The 23,341-nt window shown below is 36.8% G+C and overlaps 1 protein-coding gene across 2 annotated transcripts in view; it reads right to left on the bottom strand.

The window, feature by feature from the left end:
• The window catches only part of cnih3 (cornichon family AMPA receptor auxiliary protein 3), an 80,753-nt gene that overhangs the window by 8,298 nt on the left and 49,114 nt on the right, over window positions 1–23,341 (bottom strand). For both annotated transcript variants that reach the window (XM_041251577.1, XM_041251578.1), the window contains 2 exons: window positions 4,174–4,286; window positions 992–1,135 (listed from right to left, as the gene is read on the bottom strand). In XM_041251577.1, the coding sequence (XP_041107511.1) occupies window positions 992–1,135; window positions 4,174–4,286 (257 nt within the window). The remainder of the gene's footprint in view (window positions 1–991; window positions 1,136–4,173; window positions 4,287–23,341) is intronic.

Genomic DNA, 23,341 nt, shown 5'->3' with positions numbered 1-23,341 from the left:
GATAGCAGACTGTTTGGTTCAAATTGAATGTACTACTAACAATTGGTGACATTGACTGCAAGCTATAACAGCGCTGTGGACCAGAAGGGGCCAGGCTCTAAGACTTTTGGAATGCAAAGCATAAAGGGGCTGAAAGCTCCCAGAGACTGCCATTGGACCGAAAGAATACAAGATAATGCCAGTGGACTCAAAGGATCTCAAGCATTAAGGAGAAATATGAACAAGGAAGATTACAAAAATCATATGTGTAGACCTTTTGGGGCACCAGGGGTCTGATGAGGAATGCATTGAGTTCAGAGGTCACCACACTAGACTATACAGACACACACACACATACACTAAATTAAACTAAATACATATGGTATATAGTAACAGAATAATATGCTGTACCTTTGCTATTGGTTAAGTGTCAGAGAAAGAGGGAGGAGGACCATCTAAACAAAAGGGTATTTAATGTCATGCAAAAATTGTAAGAACGAGTATTCTGTTTGTCCAGTACCTGGGGCCAGTCTCCCTGCATATTTTAATAAACCTAACAACTGATTGAAGAAAAAGACTTTGTGCATTTTCTTGAATCTACTTACACACTCTTGATAAGCTATTTCATCATACAGATTTTGTTCAACTCTGTAGGTCAAAACAAATCAAACCTGTTTTGTTCCTTGAAGCTTCAGCAACATTTACTTCTTCAGTATTGTCATTGAAATATCAGCATTTTCCAACTTGAAAAATATAAGCAAACAAACAGCAACAAAAGACAAGGTAGACCAGTGATAACATGCTTATGGAAAATACACAAAGGGCAAATCCACAGAAAGTACATTGTAGAATCATTGTCTTGAGCGTCAAAAAATAGGGCATGAAAGCTTCTTAATTGTCTGTGCTATTCCAGCAATGTGGAATAATAGAAGAGCCGATAATCTAATTCTTGCGCATTCAGCAAATTTAATAAGCATCCGTTCATCACAAATGGACAACACAAACTACTTACCAGTAGAGATAGTAGAAGAATGATACTAAATAAAAACCCAGCTTGCACCAGGCTTCTTTTTGACAAAATTTCAGAGTGTCCCCATTCATCACTGAAGCAGGATCATACAATAACTCTGTGCTGTCTGTGGGGCTTTGGAAATACCTACCGAAAAGCACAAAGACAAGGCTCAAGTCTAGTCACTATTACTACTCACATAACCTGTCTTCACATAAAGATTGTACACTATTCACAAGAGAGAATAATTACAATGTTAAAAATTGCAGGAAATTAGCATTTTGATAAAAACATTTTTGAGCATGTTTTTGACTATTTTTGCCAAACATGAATTGCAAACCATCTGCATATATTTTAATAAGAATTTCTATCAGTACTATATTATTTTAAGGAGATGTCAGGAGGTTTCTAAATGAGCTTACAGATGACAAGCTGTTTGCAGAGATTAACTTGAGGAGAGCAAGGAAAGAGAGAGGGAAAGAGCAGGTATGGGAGAAAAAAAGAAAATGGAAAGCTGGCAGTTCAGTCAAAGAAAATGCAATTCTCACTCTTGCGAGATAAAGACACTCTTTCCGTTCAGACAACCTATTGAGAATGATCTATTATCGGACAACTAAATTTGGATTCTAGCTTCTAACGCAGAATGACAATTGCCTTGTAAACCCACATAAATTTGTATAAATCACATACAAACAATTACTAGTGTTCATTAACTCAAAGTATGAATTGAAAGCAATAATACTTTTCTTACATTCTACCTAAAACAAAACATCAATTTTACTTTAAGGTCTGCTTATTCTCAAATTCATAAGAAGATTAAAACACTACTTATTGAATATTTAATGGACGTTCGCTGCCTCCTCCAGCACCAAGGCACACACTAGAGTAGTTATCTTAATTAGAGTGTCTGAAAACAATATCTCTGTTCAAATCGGTCGCAGGCTGGGTCTCCAGATTGGCACAATTCAGAGACTTGGTTGTGTGTCAAGAGCCTTGGATTTCATGTCGGGAGCCTTGTTTAAACGTTGTGCACGTGCTTTTGTAATTTTCTCTTTACCCCTGTGATTGGATAGTTTGTTTATTTTGGGCTGTGCCTGAGTGCACGTGGAGTGTTTCCCATTGGCTGTTCTCGTTCTGAGGCGGCCCATTGTTCTCAATTGTTCCGCTGTTTCTCCCGTCGGCAGTATTTATGAGGGGCACCCAAGACTGTCAGGTTTGTACCCTCTGCAAGACACTGCTGGCGCCAAAGGATTTACTCAATGATGGTGAAGATAAACCACTTGTCCAGTATTTTAGTTTATGATTCTTTTTAAAAGCATTCTGTCAGTGGGGGAGTTTGTGACCAGAAATCAAGTATGTCGTGCACATTTACGTTGTATATCTAGGGTTTATGTCACAACTGTGTCCATGATGAAAAGAGATTAACAATTAATATTATGTATGTTTAAGTATTTCAAATCAATCATAAATGTGTATTTTGTTATAAGACAAAATAAACAAATTATTATTACATTTATTCATATTCTCAAAGGAATAAGAATAAAGGTTAGGCTTCATAGTTAAAAACATATGTATAAAGAAGAAACAAAATAAAACACTCAAGGAAAAGTAATGCATTGTTAAATGTTCATAATAAATCCTTGATGTGCTCTCTGGTCATAGTTCTGCATTAATGAAGCAGTCTTCATCCTGCATTGTTCGGTTCAGTCACACATTACATTTATGTATACATGCACCAGCTTCCATGTAGCTAAGTACGCATGTACAATGTTCAGCATTTAATTGGATAGATGCACATTACGTATTGTGACCTTATCAATATCATGGCTTCAGTTCAGTTACTTGTAAACACATAATATAAGTTTGATACTTATTCTGTTTGAGCGATGTTTAAAACAAAGTCCTTAACACGGTCGTCCTCTCTGTACAAGCTAGCCGTGCAGCAGCACAGTATCTCTGTGAAGTCTGTACTGCAGGCAAAAGCTTTCGTCTCCCCTGAGGCAGCCCATCTTCTCCAGGACAGCTTTGAAGATTACATCATTGCATCTTTGTTGAATAATTTCAGAGTTTGATGAGTGATGAGAGTGAAGAAAAAGCGAATCCAGCGAGAACCCAGAGAGAGTCCAGCGTCCAGAGAGAAGAGCAGAGAGTTGAGAGAGTGAAAATCCATGTTTTGAGTTTAAATAACACAATGTATAGGCGTTCCCTTGTACTGCAAACAAGTCCTTGTCGGTCCTTCCATTGGTTCACAGTATCTGATAGACAGTCGCGTGTCACGTAAACAGGGTGTGTTAGAAATGGAATGTATCCGCCTATTTTGTTATCAAAGGATTTTATATTTATCCTTTAAACCTCCTAGTCAATATAACTTTAGTTACATTCATTGGAGAAACATACACATTTTAGTTTCATTCTCTATACAAAATTACGATTACAAGCATATAAAACACATCATTTATCAGTTTATAATATTTATTTAAAAAACAATAAAGACTTCAGATTTATTGGGAACCTTACTTAAAACAACTAATAAAACTTGTATCCACAAGTTATGTAATTAAAAATTATTCTTAAAGCATTTAATCTAACTTTTAGCACAATAATGGTAAAACTGCATTGTAGCTTGTCCTGTGCCTTATCTACAACATTTGTAGTAGATCTGGTTAAGAACGTTTTGGAATCGGTGTTAACAATGCAACCCCCACAGCATGTCACACAGACAACATAATTAAATACCTGAGAAATGCTTATATTAAATTGAATTGAACCATGAATTTCCATGACAAGTAGACACAGGGAATGGCTTAGGACACTCTCTGTATATTACATTTCTGTTAATTTCACACACAGAATGATATTATGACCCACTCTCGATATACCATAGAGTAGAATCTTTGTGATAGGAATTAAAAATGTAAGTGGGAATATATGTAATGTTGAGCCTACCCTTATAAAAGTTTACCTCAGTAAATGTGCACAGCAATATGCTTTATACTCTTTACAGTGCTTATATGTGCTTTAACAATGCTTTACCATGCTTTTACTATGCTTTATTAAACATTGTTATGCATAAACTATGGAAAACTTTTATAATTATAATCAGGTAATGTTCAAAACCCTTCTTACAATCAGAAACCAAACATGCAAGCTGTTTGCCCTTTTTAAATTCTAGTCTACAGTCTTACCTCCATATGTTGTAGAATAGTAGGGGAACATTCAGGCCAACAGTCAGCCATTCCTGGGCACACAGGAACATTATACAGAAAAGGACATGGATGGAGTACTCTGGTAGAACCAGCTAGAATAACAAAACACATAAAACAAGATTGTCATTATCAGGAATCAAGAAGATTATCTCATCCGGCTGGCCATCATGTCTCACTTATAATTTACTGTTTACCATTGATGATTGAGGTTAGTGTCAGTGCTACATGTTAACTGTGGAGAAGGTCATTATTACTAGTGTTATATATCTTCCTGTGACCTTTGGTTAACCAGGGACAAGGACACCTTAGACTAAATTAGATAGTATCGCAGAAAGAGTACACAGAACTGCAAATGCAAGTCAAAAAGGAAGTTAGAAAGGCCAAGAGAGAAATAGAAATGAACATTGCTAAGGGAGCTAAAACCAATTCCAAAATGTTTTTCCAATATTACAACAGCAAGAGAACATTCAAAGAGGAGATTAAATGTTTAAGAGATACAAATGGCAAAATCGTAGAGGAAGAAAAAAAAATAGCAAATATGTTAAATGATTACTTTTCACAAGTTTTTACAAAGGAAGATACTGACAACATGCCCCACATGTCATCCAGTTCCTATCCAGTTTTAAATAACTTTAGCATAACTGAGGCAGAAGTGTTAAAGGGACTAGGAGCTCTTAAAATAAACAAATCCCCTGGGCCGGATGAGATCCTCCCAGTAGTACTCAAAGAAATGAAAGAAGTAATTTACAAACCGCTAACCAAGATCATGCAGCAGTCTCTTGACACAGGGGTGGTACCGACAGACTGGAAAATTGCAAACGTAATACCGATCCACAAAAAGGGAAACAAAACTGAACCAGGTAACTACAGACCAGTAAGCCTGACTTCTATTATATGCAAACTTATGGAAACTATAATAAGATCCAAAATGGAAAATTACCTATATGGTAACAGGGTACTGGGAGACAGTCAACATGGTTTTAGGAAAGGGAGATCGTGCCTAACTAACTTGCTTGATTTTTTTGAGGATGCAACATCGATAATGGATAATTGAAAAGCATATGACATGGTTTATTTAGATTTCCAGAAAGCTTTTGACAAAGTCCCGCACAAAAGATTAATTCTCAAACTGAACGCAGTTGGGATTCAAGGAAACACATGTACATGGATTAGGGAGTGGTTAACATGTAGAAAACAGAAAGTACTGATTAGAGGAAAAACCTCAGAATGGAGTGTGGTAACCAGCGGTGTACCACAGGGATCAGTATTAGGTCCTCTGCTATTCCTAATCTACATTAATGATTTAGATTCTGGTATAGTAAGCAAACTTGTTAAATTTGCAGACGACACAAAAGTAGGAGGAGTGGCAAACACTGTTGCAGCAGCAAAGGTCATTCAAAATGATCTAGACAAGATTCAGAACTGGGCAGACACATGGCAAATGACATTTAATAGAGAAAAGTGTAAGGTACTGCACGCAGGAAATAAAAATGTACATTATAAATATCATATGGGAGATATTGAAATTGGAGAAGGAATCTATGAAAAAGACCTAGGAGTTTTTGTTGACTCAGAAATGTCTTCATCTAGGCAATGTGGGGAAGCTATAAAAAAGGCTAACAAGATACTCGGATACATTGTGAAAAGTGTTGAATTTAAATCAAGGGAAGTAATGTTAAAACTGTACAATGCACTTGTAAGACCTCATCTTGAATATTGTGTGCAGTTCTGGTCACCTCGCTATAAAAAAGATATTGCTGCTCTAGAAAGAGTGCAAAGAAGAGCGACCAGAATTATTCCGGGCTTAAAAGGCATGTCATATGCAGACAGGCTAAAAGAATTGAATCTGTTCAGTCTTGAACAAAGAAGACTACGTGGCGACCTAATTCAAGCATTCAAAATTCTAAAAGGTATTGACAGTGTCGACCCAAGGGACTTTTTCAGCCTGAAAAAAGAAACAAGGACCAGGGGTCACAAATGGAGTTTAGAAAAAGGGGCATTCAGAACAGAAAATAGGAGACACTTTTTTACACAGAGAATTGTGAGGGTCTGGAATCAACTCCCCAGTAATGTTGTTGAAGCTGACACCCTGGGATCCTTCAAGAAGCTGCTTGATGAGATTTTGGGATCAATAAGCTACTAACAACCAAACGAGCAAGATGGGCCGAATGGCCTCCTCTCGTTTGTAAACTTTCTTATGTTCTTATGTTCTTATGTTCTGATGAGAGTAGACAAGCCAAATGGACTGACGATTCTAGTCTGTGTTTCTCATTAGTCTATCATTAAAAATAAGAAACCTGAATGTATTACATGTCTTATTCTTTGTAATAATTTTTACATAGTGGCCCACCATCACAAAGTGCTTTACAAGATATGAGACTAGGGTGTCTGAACTATGCATCAGCTGTAGAGTCACTTACAACAATGTCTCACTCGAGAGACAGAACACAAGTGACTTGTTCAGGGTCACATAGTAAGTCAGTGGCTGAGTTGGGATTTGAACTGGAGACCTCCTTGTTACTTTAACCTCTGGACCACACAGCCTCTTTATATATTATATATATATAGTATGGAATAGAAATCATTATTTTTGTACCGCAGTTAACTACATGTAGTTTTCAGCAGCCAATCAGGGCTGCATAGTTGTTACAATAGAAAGTATTTTCATTTAGATTTAAATTTAAACTTTTTTTTTTTTTTGTAAAAGTCAAAAATTAATGTATTTTAGAGGTTTGTCTAACTTAGTTTGATTGTGGCAACAAACCTATTGCATAAAATTAAAACACAGTATAGAAGATGAGTAGTGGACATATTATGGCACACATCGATTTTATTGTGCCACACTGGTAATCCGAATGAATATGTGATGTGCATGGTAATGCAGGATAATGTATTTAAATGAAGCACCACACTCTGAATAATGAGATGAGTTTTAGTCAAACCGTATTTACTAAAGGGCGATAATTAGTTAGTTTGTAAACCAGGCTTTAACCACTGAATTAACCCTATTTTTCAAATGGTTATGAAAATTTGTTTGAACGGAAAAATGAAAAATCTGGCAGCAAGGGCCATTTAAGTTAAGACTGTTCACTTGGTGAGCCACACCTTAATTATAAAAAAAAAAAAACTATATATATATATATATATATAAATAATAATATATATATATATATATATATATATATATATATAGTAACACAGCAGGGAGGGGATTAATATCCTCCCTGCATAAAACACGTGCAAATGCACATTTTGTTTAATTATTTTATTGTTAATTATCCCCTGCACCTGGCTATCATTGTAAATTAGATCCAGGTGCAGGGTATTTAAAGGAGAGCAGTCAGTCTGCTCAGGACTGCTGAGTAGAAGGAGACAGAAGAAGTTTATTGTTTATTGACAGGTAAATGGCTTAGCTGTCCTGCGTGTTAGTCAAGGACTAGTTCAAAGTGAAGTTAGGCTCAATGTTTGAGCTAGGTGTTTATTTTAATTGTTTGTTTATGTGCATTAAAAATGAAAGCAACCACACTTGAAAAATTAACTTCTGTGTCGACCCTGGGTCCACTGACCGTGAGAGTGCTGGCTGTCACATTATATATGTCTCATCATATATATATATATATATATATATATATATATATATTATATATATATATATATATATATATATATATATACGATAGATATCGTATGTACGTGAAATGGTCTACACATGCATGTTTAGTACGTGAACAAAACACATTACCCCACTGCACAATTCCTAGTCTAAGTATGCAGGGATTGTTTCAATCAATTAATCAACATTACTTAAAGGTTACATCAGCACTACATGACAAATAAAACATAAACTATCCCACCTTGCTGTTCCGAATGTATTTGGTCATTGTATAATAATCCATATGCGTCCAAACATTTATATAATGCCACACTGCAAATGTCCAAAATCATTCTTCAGGAGCATCTGAGTCAAAAAACTTGACTTCCCCGTGTACTGTCAGGTGTACTGGCGCATCGGATTCCAAATGTTTGCAGAATGCACACATATCAAAAAAACTAGCAAATGAGATTCAGAAACAATCCATTTCCTTTCAGAATGCGGTCTTTGAGGATGATCCTATCTAAAAAAAGTAAATATTGCATTTTTTCATCCCTCGGACTTGGTTTTCATTTTCATTTCCTGACACAACACATGCACAATCATCTACACTCCGTTGGGCTCACTAATTTAGATATGAGCGGTAACTCCAAATTGAGTGCTCTTTTGTACGAGGCCCATAGAACCAACCAGTCCTTACATTTATTTTTAGTCTTCTAAGATTCTGAGTGTACGTACTTTCCCATGGCGCCATTTCTCATTAACTACCTCATGTCCGAGAATGCGCGAGTGCATTAATAAATAAATAAATAAATAAAAATGCACAACTGTGATTTCAAACCCTGTTTATTTTATAACTTTTAGAAGTTTGTTTTTGTTGCAATTTCTGTAAATTTCTACAGCAAGATATATTATTTGCTTTCTTTCATTTTATATATATATATATATATATATATATATATATATATATATATATATATATATATATATTTTTTTTTTTTTTTATTCTGTTAACTGTTGCTTGATTAAAATAAATACCAATAACAATAAATAACGTATTGGCACTTACTTGAACAATGTAGCTTGAAAGTAAAAGTCCAGCACATAAATATCAAGTATTTTGTATATGAAATGGAAAAACATGGAAACGACTTATCAAATGGAAAAGAGTAATATTGAAACAGAAAATCACTTTGGTATACAAATTACATTTATATACATTTATATTTCTATACACAAATGGTTTTGGATATTTCTTTTTATTAATACAGATTAGCACGAACCCACTTCTTTAGGAGATTAGCATGATATACTATAGGAAATCTGGAAATATTTTGCTGGTGGTTGCAGTCTGCTATAAAACACTGCAATACATGGCTTACTGGCTTTAATTTGTATTAAATTATAGTATGGGCACTTACTGTAGAAATCACATAAATGTTTATGTAGGACCTTGGAACAGTGTAAAGGTTATTAACTTAGATTGTTTACAGTCTATTTATTACTTTCAATGTAATACTGTTGCAGCTCGATTTTGTCAGAATGTGTCACCACGAGAGGCACTCTGATCGATGAGCCAACTACACAACTGGTGAGTGTGTAGAAGTAAAAAGATTCATAGCAAACGAAGAGTTAACCCATTAATGCCTATATTTTTTATACTATGTATACAGTAATCCCTCGCTATACGAGCTACCGATATACGAGATTTCAATTATACAAGACACAGAAATTAATACCTGTTTTTCCCTTAAAAAAGCACATTTTTGCTCTTAGGAGAAGTGAACTCTCAAAGTGGCCGATCGTATTGCGTCTGCACAAGGCGTGTATCACTGCATTCACCACCACCACCGCCATCCCAGAATGTGATGTGAGCCTTCTTTGTCTTTGTACCGTTCTCGTGTCTCGCGTATGGAGCGGTTGTCAGTTGCTTCTGCTATCTCTTTACTTATTAAGTGCTTTTTTTATTTCTGTTTTATATTAATATTCTTTTTAAATTTTCTTTTTCATAACTCTGCGTTATTTATTGTTAGCGTTTTTACAACTTCATTAATATTTACTATTAATATCGTACGTTTTCCAACACTATGATAAGTGCATGAATGAAAACTGTGTCAGCCCCGTCCTTTATTTGTGGGGGAGTTTATTTAATTTCTTTAATAATTGATACAGAGTTCAGTGATTTCATATTTCGATACCGTTCTGTCCTTATTAAGGTGAATTTTGGGTCCTGAAGAGGACATTTTTGGGGCTATGGAACCAATTGAAGATTATAACATGGCAACCAATGGGGATTTCATTTCTGTTATATGAGATTTTGCCTAACGAGCAGTTTTCAAGGAACGAATTACGTTTGTATAACGAGGAATTACTGTATTTGTTTGCACCATGCCTTTTAGCACCCAAAGACTGAATTTGAAGGAATTTGACATTTTAATTTTTTTTGCATTTGGAACAGTAAATTTTGACTCTTGAGCTTTATCTTCAAATAGTACTGCTATGAATATATATATTTTTCTAATTATGTTAGCTGATTTTATCGATTTTAAGTGCTGTGCTTTGATAGGTTTAGCAACCTGTATGCACTAATGAGTTAAGACATTTTGTGCCCGATATAAATTATGTTGTAAAATATAAAAACATGCACATTAAATCAGTAAAGATTGTTTTTAAGAAAACTAAAAGGAGGAATTTAAGCTGCTGACAACAGGATTAACTGAAGTCAAAGAAAATTAATGGTATGTACTGAAATACTAAAACAACAACAATGAGCAAAACTGGGAAAAAAAATTACTATGGAAATCTAGTAACTCTAGTTCTGATGGCAACAACAGACATCTCAAAAATGAGAGTCAACACATAAGCTTACAGCTACTGAAAGTTTACAATAACAATTATGAATAGCAATAGTTCACCTCCACTGTCCTTTGTTTTCTGGGGGGGGGGGGGGGGGGGGGGGGGGGGGGGGTATAAATTGATGATTTGATAATCGTTCAACCTTCATCACCAACATCACTTGTAAGTTGGAAGCTGATTGATCCATCGCGATTCACAATGTCCATAGAAACATAAGCCCGGAAACGAAATGCCCTCAGAGAAGGAATATTTTACTCTACTTACATTATGGAAATTGACACAGTTTTACTGGACGAAAATAAACATTTTGAATACTATTCACTGGAACATGCAAATGTTCTGTAAAATCTTTTCTTAAGAACTATTTAGGCTCATCTGGAAAAGTAGACGGGAAATAAGAAGGCTGCAGCACCGCCATGCTACACAGAGGGATGCTTTGTTTACATCTAGGAGGAGAGTGTCCACTTCATGTACACAACTACTACTCAAAGCCCTTCCACTTAAAGACAGTACACATGAAGGCATTGCCTAGCCGAAGCCGTTTGAAAACATTGCTTGAAGAGGCCAGAGTCGCTGTGAGAATGCCGGTACTCCTGGAACCCAAAAATAGGTCAGTTTAGTGGATGTTGATCCCAAACATTGTAGAGAGGGTTTGCATAGAGTAGTAGGTTACTGAAGCGGGATGTTCCTTTTAGTGGGACTAGCGCTGGATTTACAGGCTGACAATTCTAAAACTTTTATTGTTAGGTTTGTTTTCTTTTCTTTATTAAATGTGACACTAGGTGTAGAAGACAGAAAAAAAAACTCCCATAGGATGGGCAGTATATTTTAGAACTCACTACTCAAAAGGTTAAGCAAATTGCTGGTGGTCACACACAATGAGTCAGTGGCTGGGATTGAGCTGGGAACATCTTGGTAACAAGACACTTGCTTTAACCACCGGACCACCAAGCATCCTATACAATCTGACCTCTATGTTTGAAGGGTCTGAGGTAAGATGCTGAGGCGTGCTGTTTCTTGTGCTTGTGGAATAACAGGATAGAGATTATGATTTACAGGAATGCCAGGTCTGAAAGGGGAGGAACTGGCAAAGGATGCAGATCAATTTCTAGAGCTAAGAGTCTGAATTTCTGAAATTGAAAACAAGAAAAAGCATCAGCAGTAAGGTTCAATGATCTGCTGTTAATATAAATTGATGACAAACTGATGATCAGGTGATCCTGCTAAAAATGTTCATAATATGACATTAAGAGTGACCTTTGCTAATGATTTAGACTGTTGCTAAATTATCTGTATGGATGAGAATTTTAGTTTTTTGTCCAGGAAGACCCCAAAAGGAATATGGCTACAGCAATTGGACAAATTTTGTGCAATGCAGAGCACTGACTGGAATGGGGTATAGATTCAAATTCTTTTTTTTATTTTTTTTTGCCAAGAAACTGCAAATCATTTCCCCTTAAAATGTCTTCCAAAACCATGAGAAGGAGAAGCATCTGTAAAAAGCTGTAAATCTTCAGGTTGAAGATTAGGTAGGTGTAATTCCTGAGAGCAAGAGGAATCGATAGAAATAAAATGCGAGAGGGAATTGATGGAAGAAGCAACCTGAAGACGATAGGAAATTAATGTATGACCCTGCGGAATGATTCTCAGAGCATAGTTAAGTTGATTGTCTCGAGACAGAAATGTTGAAATGAACATGATAATTCAATCTACTTTTTCTTGAGGAAGAGAAGCTTTGAAGGAATTTGAATCTAACATAACATCCAAGAACTTGAGAAAACATGAGGATAGTTAAATCTGAAACGGCGTTTAACACTTTGGGAAAGCTTCTGCATCCTAACATTAGGCGAACTGAGAAGTAACATTTTTCACACCACTGGACTGAAGGATCTATTGGCATTATTTTGAAGGCATTATAAATGTTGGCTTTTACAAGCCATGCACTTTGATCCGATATTTTGATTAGCAAAATAGCATGCTCAGTAGTTGCATACGGGAGAGAAAAATCTTCATGAGGGATTAAACTGTTGATACTGGGAGTGGAGTAATTATGAGGAGAAGAAAGATCAAGTATAGGTCTTTTTTCCCCAGAATATTTTCATGTTGCTAAACCTAGGGGATTAATGTGTAATGAAGAAAATTGAGACGTGTTGAAAGGACCGATCATAAAGTGATGATATATTTCTTTTGCAGGATTGGATATAGCAGATTGAAGATTATTGCATATTAAGGGAGTAGTTGGAAAGGAATATAGCCCAATGGAAAACCCATGAGTTAAACCATCAGTGAGTAAAGAAACTAAGTGTGAGTCAGAGTGAAGAGTTATTTCAGAAGCAAGTGCTTGAATGTTTACTGCGTTAGAGTGACATTTTAATAGTCACCGGGGAACATTTGAAATGGGAGGTTTACATTTTTTGAGGCTTGGGGCTGAAGGTTTGGGTCTCTGAGGGTATACTACTCAAGCGTGAACTTCTCTGAAATGTGTAGGCAATTGTAGTAAGATAATGAACTTGCTCCGTCATTAAAGTTATTGCATACTTGCTCTCTGCCTGTGAAAATTATGGTCCGACCACAACCATCTTTGGAGCAAAGAAAACAGGTGGAGGTGCAGTGTTTAGCTTCAGAAATGACTGAAGGGGAAGAAAAAGAGGCAGCGGTCTGAGAGCATGCTGTAGTGGAGTGAGATAATGATGCACATGTGGAACATGAAAGAAGCGGTGAACCATTGAAAAAACGGCATAACAACTTGTGATCCAAAGTAGCCTAATATAGGCGCTAGTTCAACAGTTGTGAACGGGGGATGTCTTTTGCAGAAAAAGATTTTTGTGATAGTACAGTGATAGTAAAATGTACAGCCTCCAGTGTAGTAAATGTCAAGTGTCTTGATGTAGCGGTAGTATTTGAATGACTCGAGTGTCTTGATGTGGCTGGAGGATGTAGCGGTAGTATTTGAATGACTTGAGTGTCTTGATGTGGCTAGAGGATGTAGCTGTAGTATTTCAATGACTCGAGTGTCTTGATGTGGCTGCAGGATTCAGAACAGCGGTGCTGCGTACTCCCAGATGACGACGCCACCATGATTATCAGGTGGGGAGGCTGTATGGCATCTTGTTGCAGGAGTACTGGGACTTGACGTGACGTCATTTCTGGAGTGACCAAAACTTGGATAGCCTTGCATTGCAGAGAGATAGAGGGAAAACAATTCCTTTTTTGCGAGCTGACAAATTAAATGAAATGTTCTTAATGTCAGGAGCTGCTGCTTTACGATTTGAGACAAGAGCTGTGACAAACTGGAGTAGGAGGGGATGCCCAATGAGTCGACTGAGAGGTATGAGTTTGTGCAGAGCCGGGACATTGAGATAAATATATACATATAAACAATCAATTTAAGTAGAAACAAAAAAGTACAACTAGGCGTTTGCTTTTTCCAAGCATTGTTGCATATTCATATACATGACTATAGCAGACCTTGCCATCTTTTGCAACTGGTACTTTTAAGCTGTGAGTTTGAAAATTTTCCAAAAGCCAATTAGTTCTGGACACTTGACAAGTAAATATCTGAAATTTAAACAACACAAAATAACGTTCTCCACCCACTGTATTTTTTGTGTTCATATCTGAATCTGTTTGATTGGAAATCATTCTTCCTTCAGTCTGAGATGAAAAGAGTCTTCAGTTTCCAATTACTGTCTTATGAGTCAGAACACTAATGATAATTAAGAGTAGTAAAAGGTTGTACTTATTTTCCTTTTAATAGATCTTTATTCTTTAGAGACATGAAACATTAATATTTTATGATGGAAAATTTTAAAAAAATTCTTTGAGATGAGTATCAAGGCTTTTATTTTCTATGATATGCACTTGGCTCCTGATGTAAAGTAAGAGAAATAATTGGAAGATTGCAAATCTGTTCTACTTACAGATAAGAAATAAATGGAAAGCAAATGTCTGTGTTGAAGGGGGAAAAAATCACCCTTTTCTACACTGAATAATTGTACTCATCTGTTTTTCAATGCAATGTCTACTGATCTCTGGCAGTTTGAAGAAAGAACATGAAATGACAATTCGTGGCTTGGTCCACTGACATTCAAAACAATTGAGTTCTTGCAAATGGTTATAGTTTCCAGAATACCTAGGCTCTTTGAAGACTAGTGCACCAATTTGACAAACATAAATCTAGCCATAACCACAACCATTTTATTAGAACATTTTACAGCACTCTAAAATCACCTTGGAATGCATCATTTAAATCCAGGAGGTACCAAACTGTTGTAAAATGTTAAAAAGAAAACGGGGTGCTCGTCCCGATGGATTAAATAACACTCTAGGACAGCTGGGGTAGTCCTTCCACCTACTGAATATTAGAAAAGTAGGCATAAGGAGCTTCCACCCTAGAATACAACCTTCTGGTTTCAACCCATCAGACCATGCTCCACTTTGCCTGGGGTCATTTTTTAGCTGACAGTCATGCAGACTTAGTAAACTTGTGCAGACTATGGCCAAGTGGTAGTAAGATAATTACTAGCTAGTTAACTTCTCGGCCATAATATAAAAGACCTGCAGTCTGCCAGTAGTGGGTGGAGAGTACTTGGAGGTACGTAAAAGAGAGAAAGGAGGAAAAATAACAATTGCTATATATTTAAAATATACTTGTTTATTGTTCTGTCTGTTTGTTTGTTTTGGCCCTCGTGCCTTTTGTTTTTGAAAGTGTTTTGTGTTTTGTTTAAATCTTTTATTTTTTGCTTATTTAATAAAAGCACTGAGTACCGTAGCGTCTCAGTTTCAACCCCAGTACTGCCTGTCTGTGTGTTCCTTCCAACTCACACACCACCAAAAGGTCCTCATGTTCTTGTGACTTAAAAGAGTGAAATCCATTTCAATACCTCTTATTATTATAAGAAATGGGGTGATTTCATACTTTTGTCATTACAATAAAGTTAATTGAATCAGGTTTCCTTAACAAGGTATGCATTGAAAACTCACAGTTTCACCCAGGAGGACGTTAAGAGTATGGTGGTGCTTTTTCCCTGCAGACCAAGGTTCAGTATAGAGTTGGTTCTTTTTTATTAAATGCAGTTATTATTGGATAAGGTGATTTATATATTTAAAAATAACAATAAGAAGGAGCAGAGTATCACAATATATCATTCTACCAAGTAATGAAGTGGAATAGTTGTATGTCTTTGTCTTATGTAGGTATTCACTTCAGTTCAGGTCACTGAACCTTCTTTCACAGTCAGCGTTGCTCGCTGCAAGAGTGACGGTTACCATGGCTATCAACCCTCTGTCATCCTAAGTCATGTTATTCTGCTAAACATCAACAGTAACCGGAAAACCAAGAAGCATCCGAGAGGCGGGAAAGGACTTAAAATACAAAGGGAAAATGATGTAGCCTTGTGAACGGGATGGCTTTGCAGGGGTGACGTCAGACCAGAAGAAGGACGAAGAAGAACAAAGGTAGGTGAATCTGTGATGCTACGACATCCAGGGTTTTATTGTAAATAATAAAAAAAAGGTTTAAACAAAACACACAAAACAGAACACGGCACTTGAGGCCAAAATAAAAAGGTAAACAAAACGGACAACACTAAACAAGACAGTGGACGAACAGACAAACAAGTACCATGCTGGCACTTCCAGCACGCTGTAGCAATTGCTCTCAAAACCTCAAAAAACTCCTTCTCTCTCCCATTCTCCACTCATGAACACACATCCCGAGTGAGTGAAAACATGCTGTTTATATACAGCTGTACCGAGACTCGATTGCTAATCAATCATTCAATTGGAGTATCGGTACAACTGCAAGTGAATTAATTAAGTATAATTCCCTGTGCTCACATATTACATATATATTTTAAACACTTGTACTCATAACCTATATTTATATCCCATGTATTTTATACATAAACACCAACATTAACACACTACATACAACATAAAACACTTAGAAACATAAAGGGGCGGGACACTCCGCCACAAGCCTAAACAATCATTTTGGTAAGTAATATAAAATCACCTTGACAAAATGTTTTACTGGTATGCAATACCGGGCATTTGTGTTAACGTCATTCACACAGTAAGCAATGGATGGTATAAACTCCCACTCAATAACCTGGCATTCAAAATGTTCCCCAATCACCAGTACAGCAATCAAAACAAAGCAAGCATGAATGCGTTTAAAACACTCTAAGACACTCTTTACACAAATAAAAAAGATGTATTAAAACCTATGAATGTAATAAAGAAGTACAGTAATCCGTCGTGTATCCGACTGAGACTGGACCAGAGTAAGGGTGGCTATGTAAAAAGGCAGATAAATGAATCCTGTTTTAAATACCATTATATACAGCTGTAACAATTACTGTACTATATTATTATTGTGTTGAGATTCAGATTTTATTAAGGAGCTCTGCTAAATCCCTCGTTTAGAAAGATGCAGGGTATTAATGCTAGTGACAGAGGAGCTGTCTGCTGTGTGGATGTGTGCATTTGTTGACAGGCAGAAGATCGAGATGGAGGTTGAAGTTGATACGGTCCGCAGTCAAACAGGATTTACTTACATGTTGTAACACTGAGCTGCGGGGTTTCCAGGAGACAGATAACAGTTGCAGTTCAACGCAGTAGGAAACTGCTGTATTTACTATTCTTTTAGCTTTTAGTGAACAATGGATCTCATTCCTCTCTTCTCACTCACAAACTAAACCTCTCAACTCCCTCTCTCTCTCTTGATTCTCCCACTGCCAGATCTGCTTCTCTCTTTCAAACTGTCATCTCCTCACACACATCTTAGTCCCTCCCCCCTCCTCACTCATTGGCCCAACACTCCATATCGCTGACTGGTCATGTAAGACCTGCTCCCACCCCCCTAAGCGATGCACTCACACACAGGTAATCTTTCATCTCTATATCACACAAGCACTAAAACACATGAAGAATGCTAACAGATCTGAACAAGAATAACACATTTTACAAACACACATTATTAACAGAGTACTTCCATCCCCCTTTACATATAGGCGTAAGACCATCCTCATCTACAGTATACGGCCAGTCTGTGAGTGTATAGTACCTCACTTTACTCAGCACATGATCTTTATCTGTCTCTGCTGCTATCTCTTTAGCTGTAATTGGCAGCTCATCTGCAAACGAGACTCGATATATTGGATTTGGCTGTGGAGGGTTTTCTACATCTAAAGGCAAACTGGATAATGCATCCACATTAGCATTGTCTTCCAAATATTTATACCTGATGTCATATTGATAAGCAGATAGCTGGCATCAATGCCCACCTTTGAATACAGGCAGGCGCCAATGACGGTACTCCTTTTTTAGGACCCAGTATCGTAACTAAAGGCTTGTGGTCCGTCACGGTAAACTTTCTTCCCCACAAATATTCTTTAAATTTGATAATTCCGAAAATTATACTCAGTGCTTCTTTCTCAGTTTCTGAGTAATTTCTCTCTGCTTTAGTCAGTGTGTACTTGAGGAAAAAGCTATGGGGCGCTCTGAGCCATCCCCATACATGTGTGAAATAACTGCTCCAATTCTTACAGGAGATGCATCGCACGCCAGCACTACTGGTAGCGTTGGGTCATAATGCACTAGTATTTTAGAAGAATGCCCAATCACAACTCTCAGATAATTTCCATTTTACATTTTTCCACAGTAGCTCAGTCATGGGGCTAATCAGTGTGGACAAATTCGGAATAAACTTTCCATAGTAATTCAGAAGGCCCAGGAATGATTTAAGTTCTGGCACATACTTGGGAATAGGTGCTTCAACAATAGCTTGTGTTTTCTAAGTGATGGAACTAATTCCCTGTGCATTTATTTCGTGCCCAAGATATTTTACTGAATCCTGGAAGAAACTAGATTTGGCTTCTTTAAGCCGCATGCCGTGACTTTCTAGCCTCGAGAGCACCATTTCCAGGTTTACCAAGTGCTCCTTGTCATTTTTCCCCGTTATCAGTATGTCGTCCAAATAACAGATGACCCCTTCCAGACCCTGCAAGATCTGGTCCATAATTCACAGAAAAACAGTGGGGGCGCTAGCTACTCCATATGGTAGTTGTCCATATGGTAGTTGTCCTAATGGTGTGTTTATTGTTAAGTATTTCTTTGAGTGTTCATTCAGCTCCACCTGCTGGTAAGCTTGGGAGAGGTCTATGTCAGATCTCTGGTTCTCGGAATTGGGTATTGGTCCACCTCTAACCACGGATTTATGGTAACCTTGTAATCCCTGCAAATGCGTACACTGCCATCCTGTTTTGGCACACATACTAAAGGAGCAGACCATTCACTAAAAAGTCAACCTTTGAAATTATACTCTGTTTTTCCAGCTCTTTCAACTGGCTTTCTACAGCTGGTTTCAAAGCGTAAGGTACCGGTCTTGCTTTCCAGAATTTTGGTGTGGCGTCTTTAGCCACCTTCAGACTAGCCTTTACTCCGGTCACACAACCAATTTCGGGGCTGAAAACAGACTCCTACTGCATCAGTAACTCTGAGTGTCTTTCTCCAGTCTAGTTTCAGCTTCCTGAGCCTATCTCTACTCAACAATGCAGGGCCATTTCCCTTAGTAACTACAAGAGCCAAAGCAAAGATTTTTTCTCGGTAAGTTACACTTACATCGTTTCGTTTGTATATGTCTTTAACACACAATCAGTCGGCTGGAGCTTAACCTTAGAAAACTTTTGTTTATACACTTTTTCCGAAATGAAAGTTACAGCAGCTCTCGTGTTTATTTCCATTCTCATGTCTACATCATTAACATTTACATTTACATGGTGTGGTTTTTCAGAATCAATGCTAGAATTTACATTGTGCAATTCAACATAGCAGTCAGACTCACGGTTACTGCTCTCAGAATCCACGCTTAATGCTGGGGACTCTGGGGTGTCCACTGGCTGATTTTCCAGGTAGCGAGCCCCGCCACTTTCTTCTTTGGTGCAGTTGAACGGCAAGCCCGCTGTGTGTGTCCCATTTTTCCGCAACCCTGACACTGTAAATCCTTGAAATAGCAGGAATCTGGAGGATGGCTCATTCCTGTACAACGAAAACAAGGGCTCCTCTTCACCATCGGTGCCATCTTTCCCTTGGTCATGATTGTAGACACAGTTGGCCTTTGAGAAAACTGCTTTGTGCTTTCGTACACTGAGGCCATCTCCGTAGCAGCAGCCAGCGTTAGCTCCTTCGTAGAAGTAGCATTCAGCAACCTGTCTCTTAGTTCGGCACTTTGGAGTCCACAAACCAGCCGGCCTCATAGAGCTTCCTACAAAAATGTCCCAAAATAGCAATTTAGCAATAGTTTCTTTAGCTGTGCAAGAAGCTACAGTTTCTCCTTCCAATTGGTTCCGTGTAGAAAACGGTATCACTCTGCGATAAAGTTCTTCTTTGACATATAAAACCCCTTCAGCTCAGTCTTTAGCGCATCAAACCCCTTTTCACTAGGTTTGTCTGGAATCATAAGGTCGGTGAACACGCCATGTGTCTTTCGGTCCACCAGCGATAGAAAAACTGCCTTCTTTTTACCTTCACCTGTGATTTCATTAGCACAGAAGTACTGCTCAAGCCTATCCAGGTACACATCGAAACTTTCTTCATTTTCATCGAACTGGAAATCCTTGGCTCTTCCAAATGCAGCCATCTTTCTGCTATTTTCTTTTTTTTTTTTTTTTTTTTAACTGTGCTGGATCCTTTTTAGCAAGATCCCATCCTCGTCACCAATTTGCTATGTATTTGGGTCTGGAAATAAGTGAGCCCGGACAAGAAGAACCGTACCAAAATCAAATGACGTTTATTAAGCAGTTACACAGAACACACATCTCAAAGAACATAGAACACCAAGAACATGAAGCACACACAAGCCTTTGCTTTTATACTCTTACAACATGCGGCCTTACACGTGTTACCTAACATGCGTCCTTACACTAGTTGATATACACTGTAACAATTTGGGTGCGTGCTGTGCACGTGAACACGATCTGCACCTGCAGAGTAAGATATAACAAAAGGGACTGCAAGTGTGCAGTTTATTTTATTTTTTTCTTTTAAGAAACTTTAATCTTCCAGCTGCTTATCCGGCGATTTCGACATACTGCACAGGCTAGTCACAATTTGTGCAGTACTCACAGTTGTCTTTTCAATGACAAAAATGCAAATGTTTTCAGCTGAAATAATTCAGTGTAATTCATGTGTTAAAAGAGCACAACTGTCTCTTGGCCATTTTGGCAGTACAATGTCAAAATGGAAAAAATACACTATCATGGGAATTTATACAGCACTGTCTATTCCTACAATGTATCTTGCATTGAGAAAGCAACACGTTTGGAATCAGAATAAAGGAAATGATTATGTAATACAGTTCGCGTGCAGCCATCTTTTGGTGAGTTGCATTTTCAGAATCATATCATTATGTACAGTATTACAACACTCTATGTGAAATATTGCCCTTAATCCACAAAACCAACGAAATACATCCTATGTAGCCTATATTTCACATTTTATTTGTAGCGTTCTGTGGAACATGGGCAATCGTTTATCCTGGAAAAAAATAATACAGTACTGAAAGCAGATATACGCGTTTATCATGTTTCCCACACAGCACTACTTGTGGTCTGCTCTGTATATATTGTGATATAGACAGACACCACCTGGTTTCAATAAGCGGTAAACTTAACATTCGATGAGACACTTAGGAAAGTTAGTACCTTTAAGTAAATATGGTCCCCATGCACAAACAGGTAAAAAATACAAAATTCAGGAATTGATTAATTGTAATATGTAATATGTAATTATGTCTTTTGCCCTTGCAGCTTAGCATATATTGGTCAAACAAAAATTAATCTTAAAATTCGAATAGTGGAACATAAGGCAGCTATTTGTAATACTAATTTAGATTACGCAATTGCCAGACATTACCAAAAGATGAAGTATGGTTCAGCATCCAATTTGAAATGTATTGGTTTGGAAAATGTTTGTGTGTCAGAAAGAGGGGGGCATATAGTAAGATTATTATTGAGAAGAGAGCTCATCCTGGATAATTACTTTAAAAACAATGGAGCCATACAGTTTCAGTGAAAACTTAGACCTCATATTTGTAATTATTTTTGTTAATATAGGAAATCTGTTCAGTATTAAAGAAATTTATGATCAGTTTTTGAAAAGTTCTAATTAAGGATTTCATGTGAAGCTTTATTTTTAATTAGTAAATGCAATCTGGTTAAAGTCTCGTGGTGACTGGTTAGAGATTTGAGAATAATATAATTAATAAGATATGTGGCTCTTTGTAATTAGATTAAGCTTTATTATTGGTTGGAAATTCACAAGTTATACCCTATGTCATTATTTTTAAAAAGTTTACTAATCATGTTGTGATATATTTGATCTAATGGTACTGATCGTATCCTTTTGTAATTAATAAAGTTTTACCTAATTTGTATATTCAAGTACACTAGTAATCGACACATCAACAGATTGTAGTCCAATTAATAACACGGTTTTAACATATGAAGCTCATCTAATGCCTGTTTTCTAGTTTGTTGTGTTCTAGTGTAAATGGCTCTTCAATTGGTAATAGATATAGGTAATAGTATTAAGATAACAGACATCCTTTTGACAACATGTTTGTGTGCTAATATTGTTATTAAGATTTTAGTAAATTATCTAATTATATAAACCAGTTAACCATTTAAACTGGCAAATAATTGAACAAATTGAATGTGATTAAACGTTATTAATGAAGTATAAATAGCGTGCGCTCTAATTGATAATATTCACCACCTCATGAAATCTAAAAGTTTGTTCAACAAAAGAAATAAAATAAAATTTTGAAAACTTAAGTAGTGTGCGCAAGGTGTGCGACCAAGTTTTCTCTGCAGTCCTGAATCATTAGGATAAAGATTTGTTGGAATATTCCCAGCTGGTTGGCATAAATTGAGAGACAATCCCTTTCTTCATATTATACATATATGTGTGTGTGTGTGTGTGTGTGTGTGTGTGTGTGTGTGTGTGTGTGTGTGTGTGTGTTTCAGTATTTGCAGAGGTGGAAGGCTCTTGAGTTAGATAAGCATGGGGAGACCAATAGAGATTATTTTAGTGGGACTGATATTGATTTTTTTTTTGAAAAACAGTTCCATCAGTCTGTTGATATGTTCTACAAAACACATGCATGATGGTAAATTAAATGTGTAATGTGCATCAATAATGCAATGTCAATATATTTTTTTAGGCTATAGTGTTTTTTTTCTTTTAAATATATTTTAGAGTTTCTTTTTTTTTGTTACTTCACATATTAACAATGAAAAAATTTGTTTGACAAGTTTGACTGCATGGTAACTTGTATTGTTTAAAACAAACAAACAAACAAAAAACTGTAATATTTTTGCTTTTATTTATTGTACTTTGATGTACATTTTACAAGAGGGTTTATACAGGTAATGTTATTTGGATAAAGTTTTATTATTTTTAAGTACTGAGGTGATTAAGAACTTACCAGTCAGGATAATGGCATTTAAATGCTAGTACATTAAACTGTTATCAGGAGTTGTTATTTCTTTACTGTAAATCATTGGGTGATGACGGGAGCAAAAAATGGAGTGGCCACAATAATGAAGCAAAATTACACACGCTGCATCGCTCATCGACTGACACTGGTCACAGGTCAAGCAGCAAACAATGCCACCTACATGCAAAAGTTCCAAG

The sequence above is a fragment of the Polyodon spathula genome, chromosome 6, assembly GCF_017654505.1.
Source record: "Polyodon spathula isolate WHYD16114869_AA chromosome 6, ASM1765450v1, whole genome shotgun sequence".
NCBI classification, from domain to species: Eukaryota; Metazoa; Chordata; class Actinopteri; order Acipenseriformes; family Polyodontidae; genus Polyodon; species Polyodon spathula.
The sequence above is the reverse complement of the archived record's forward strand: the minus strand, read 5'-3'. Positions and strand labels throughout refer to the sequence as shown.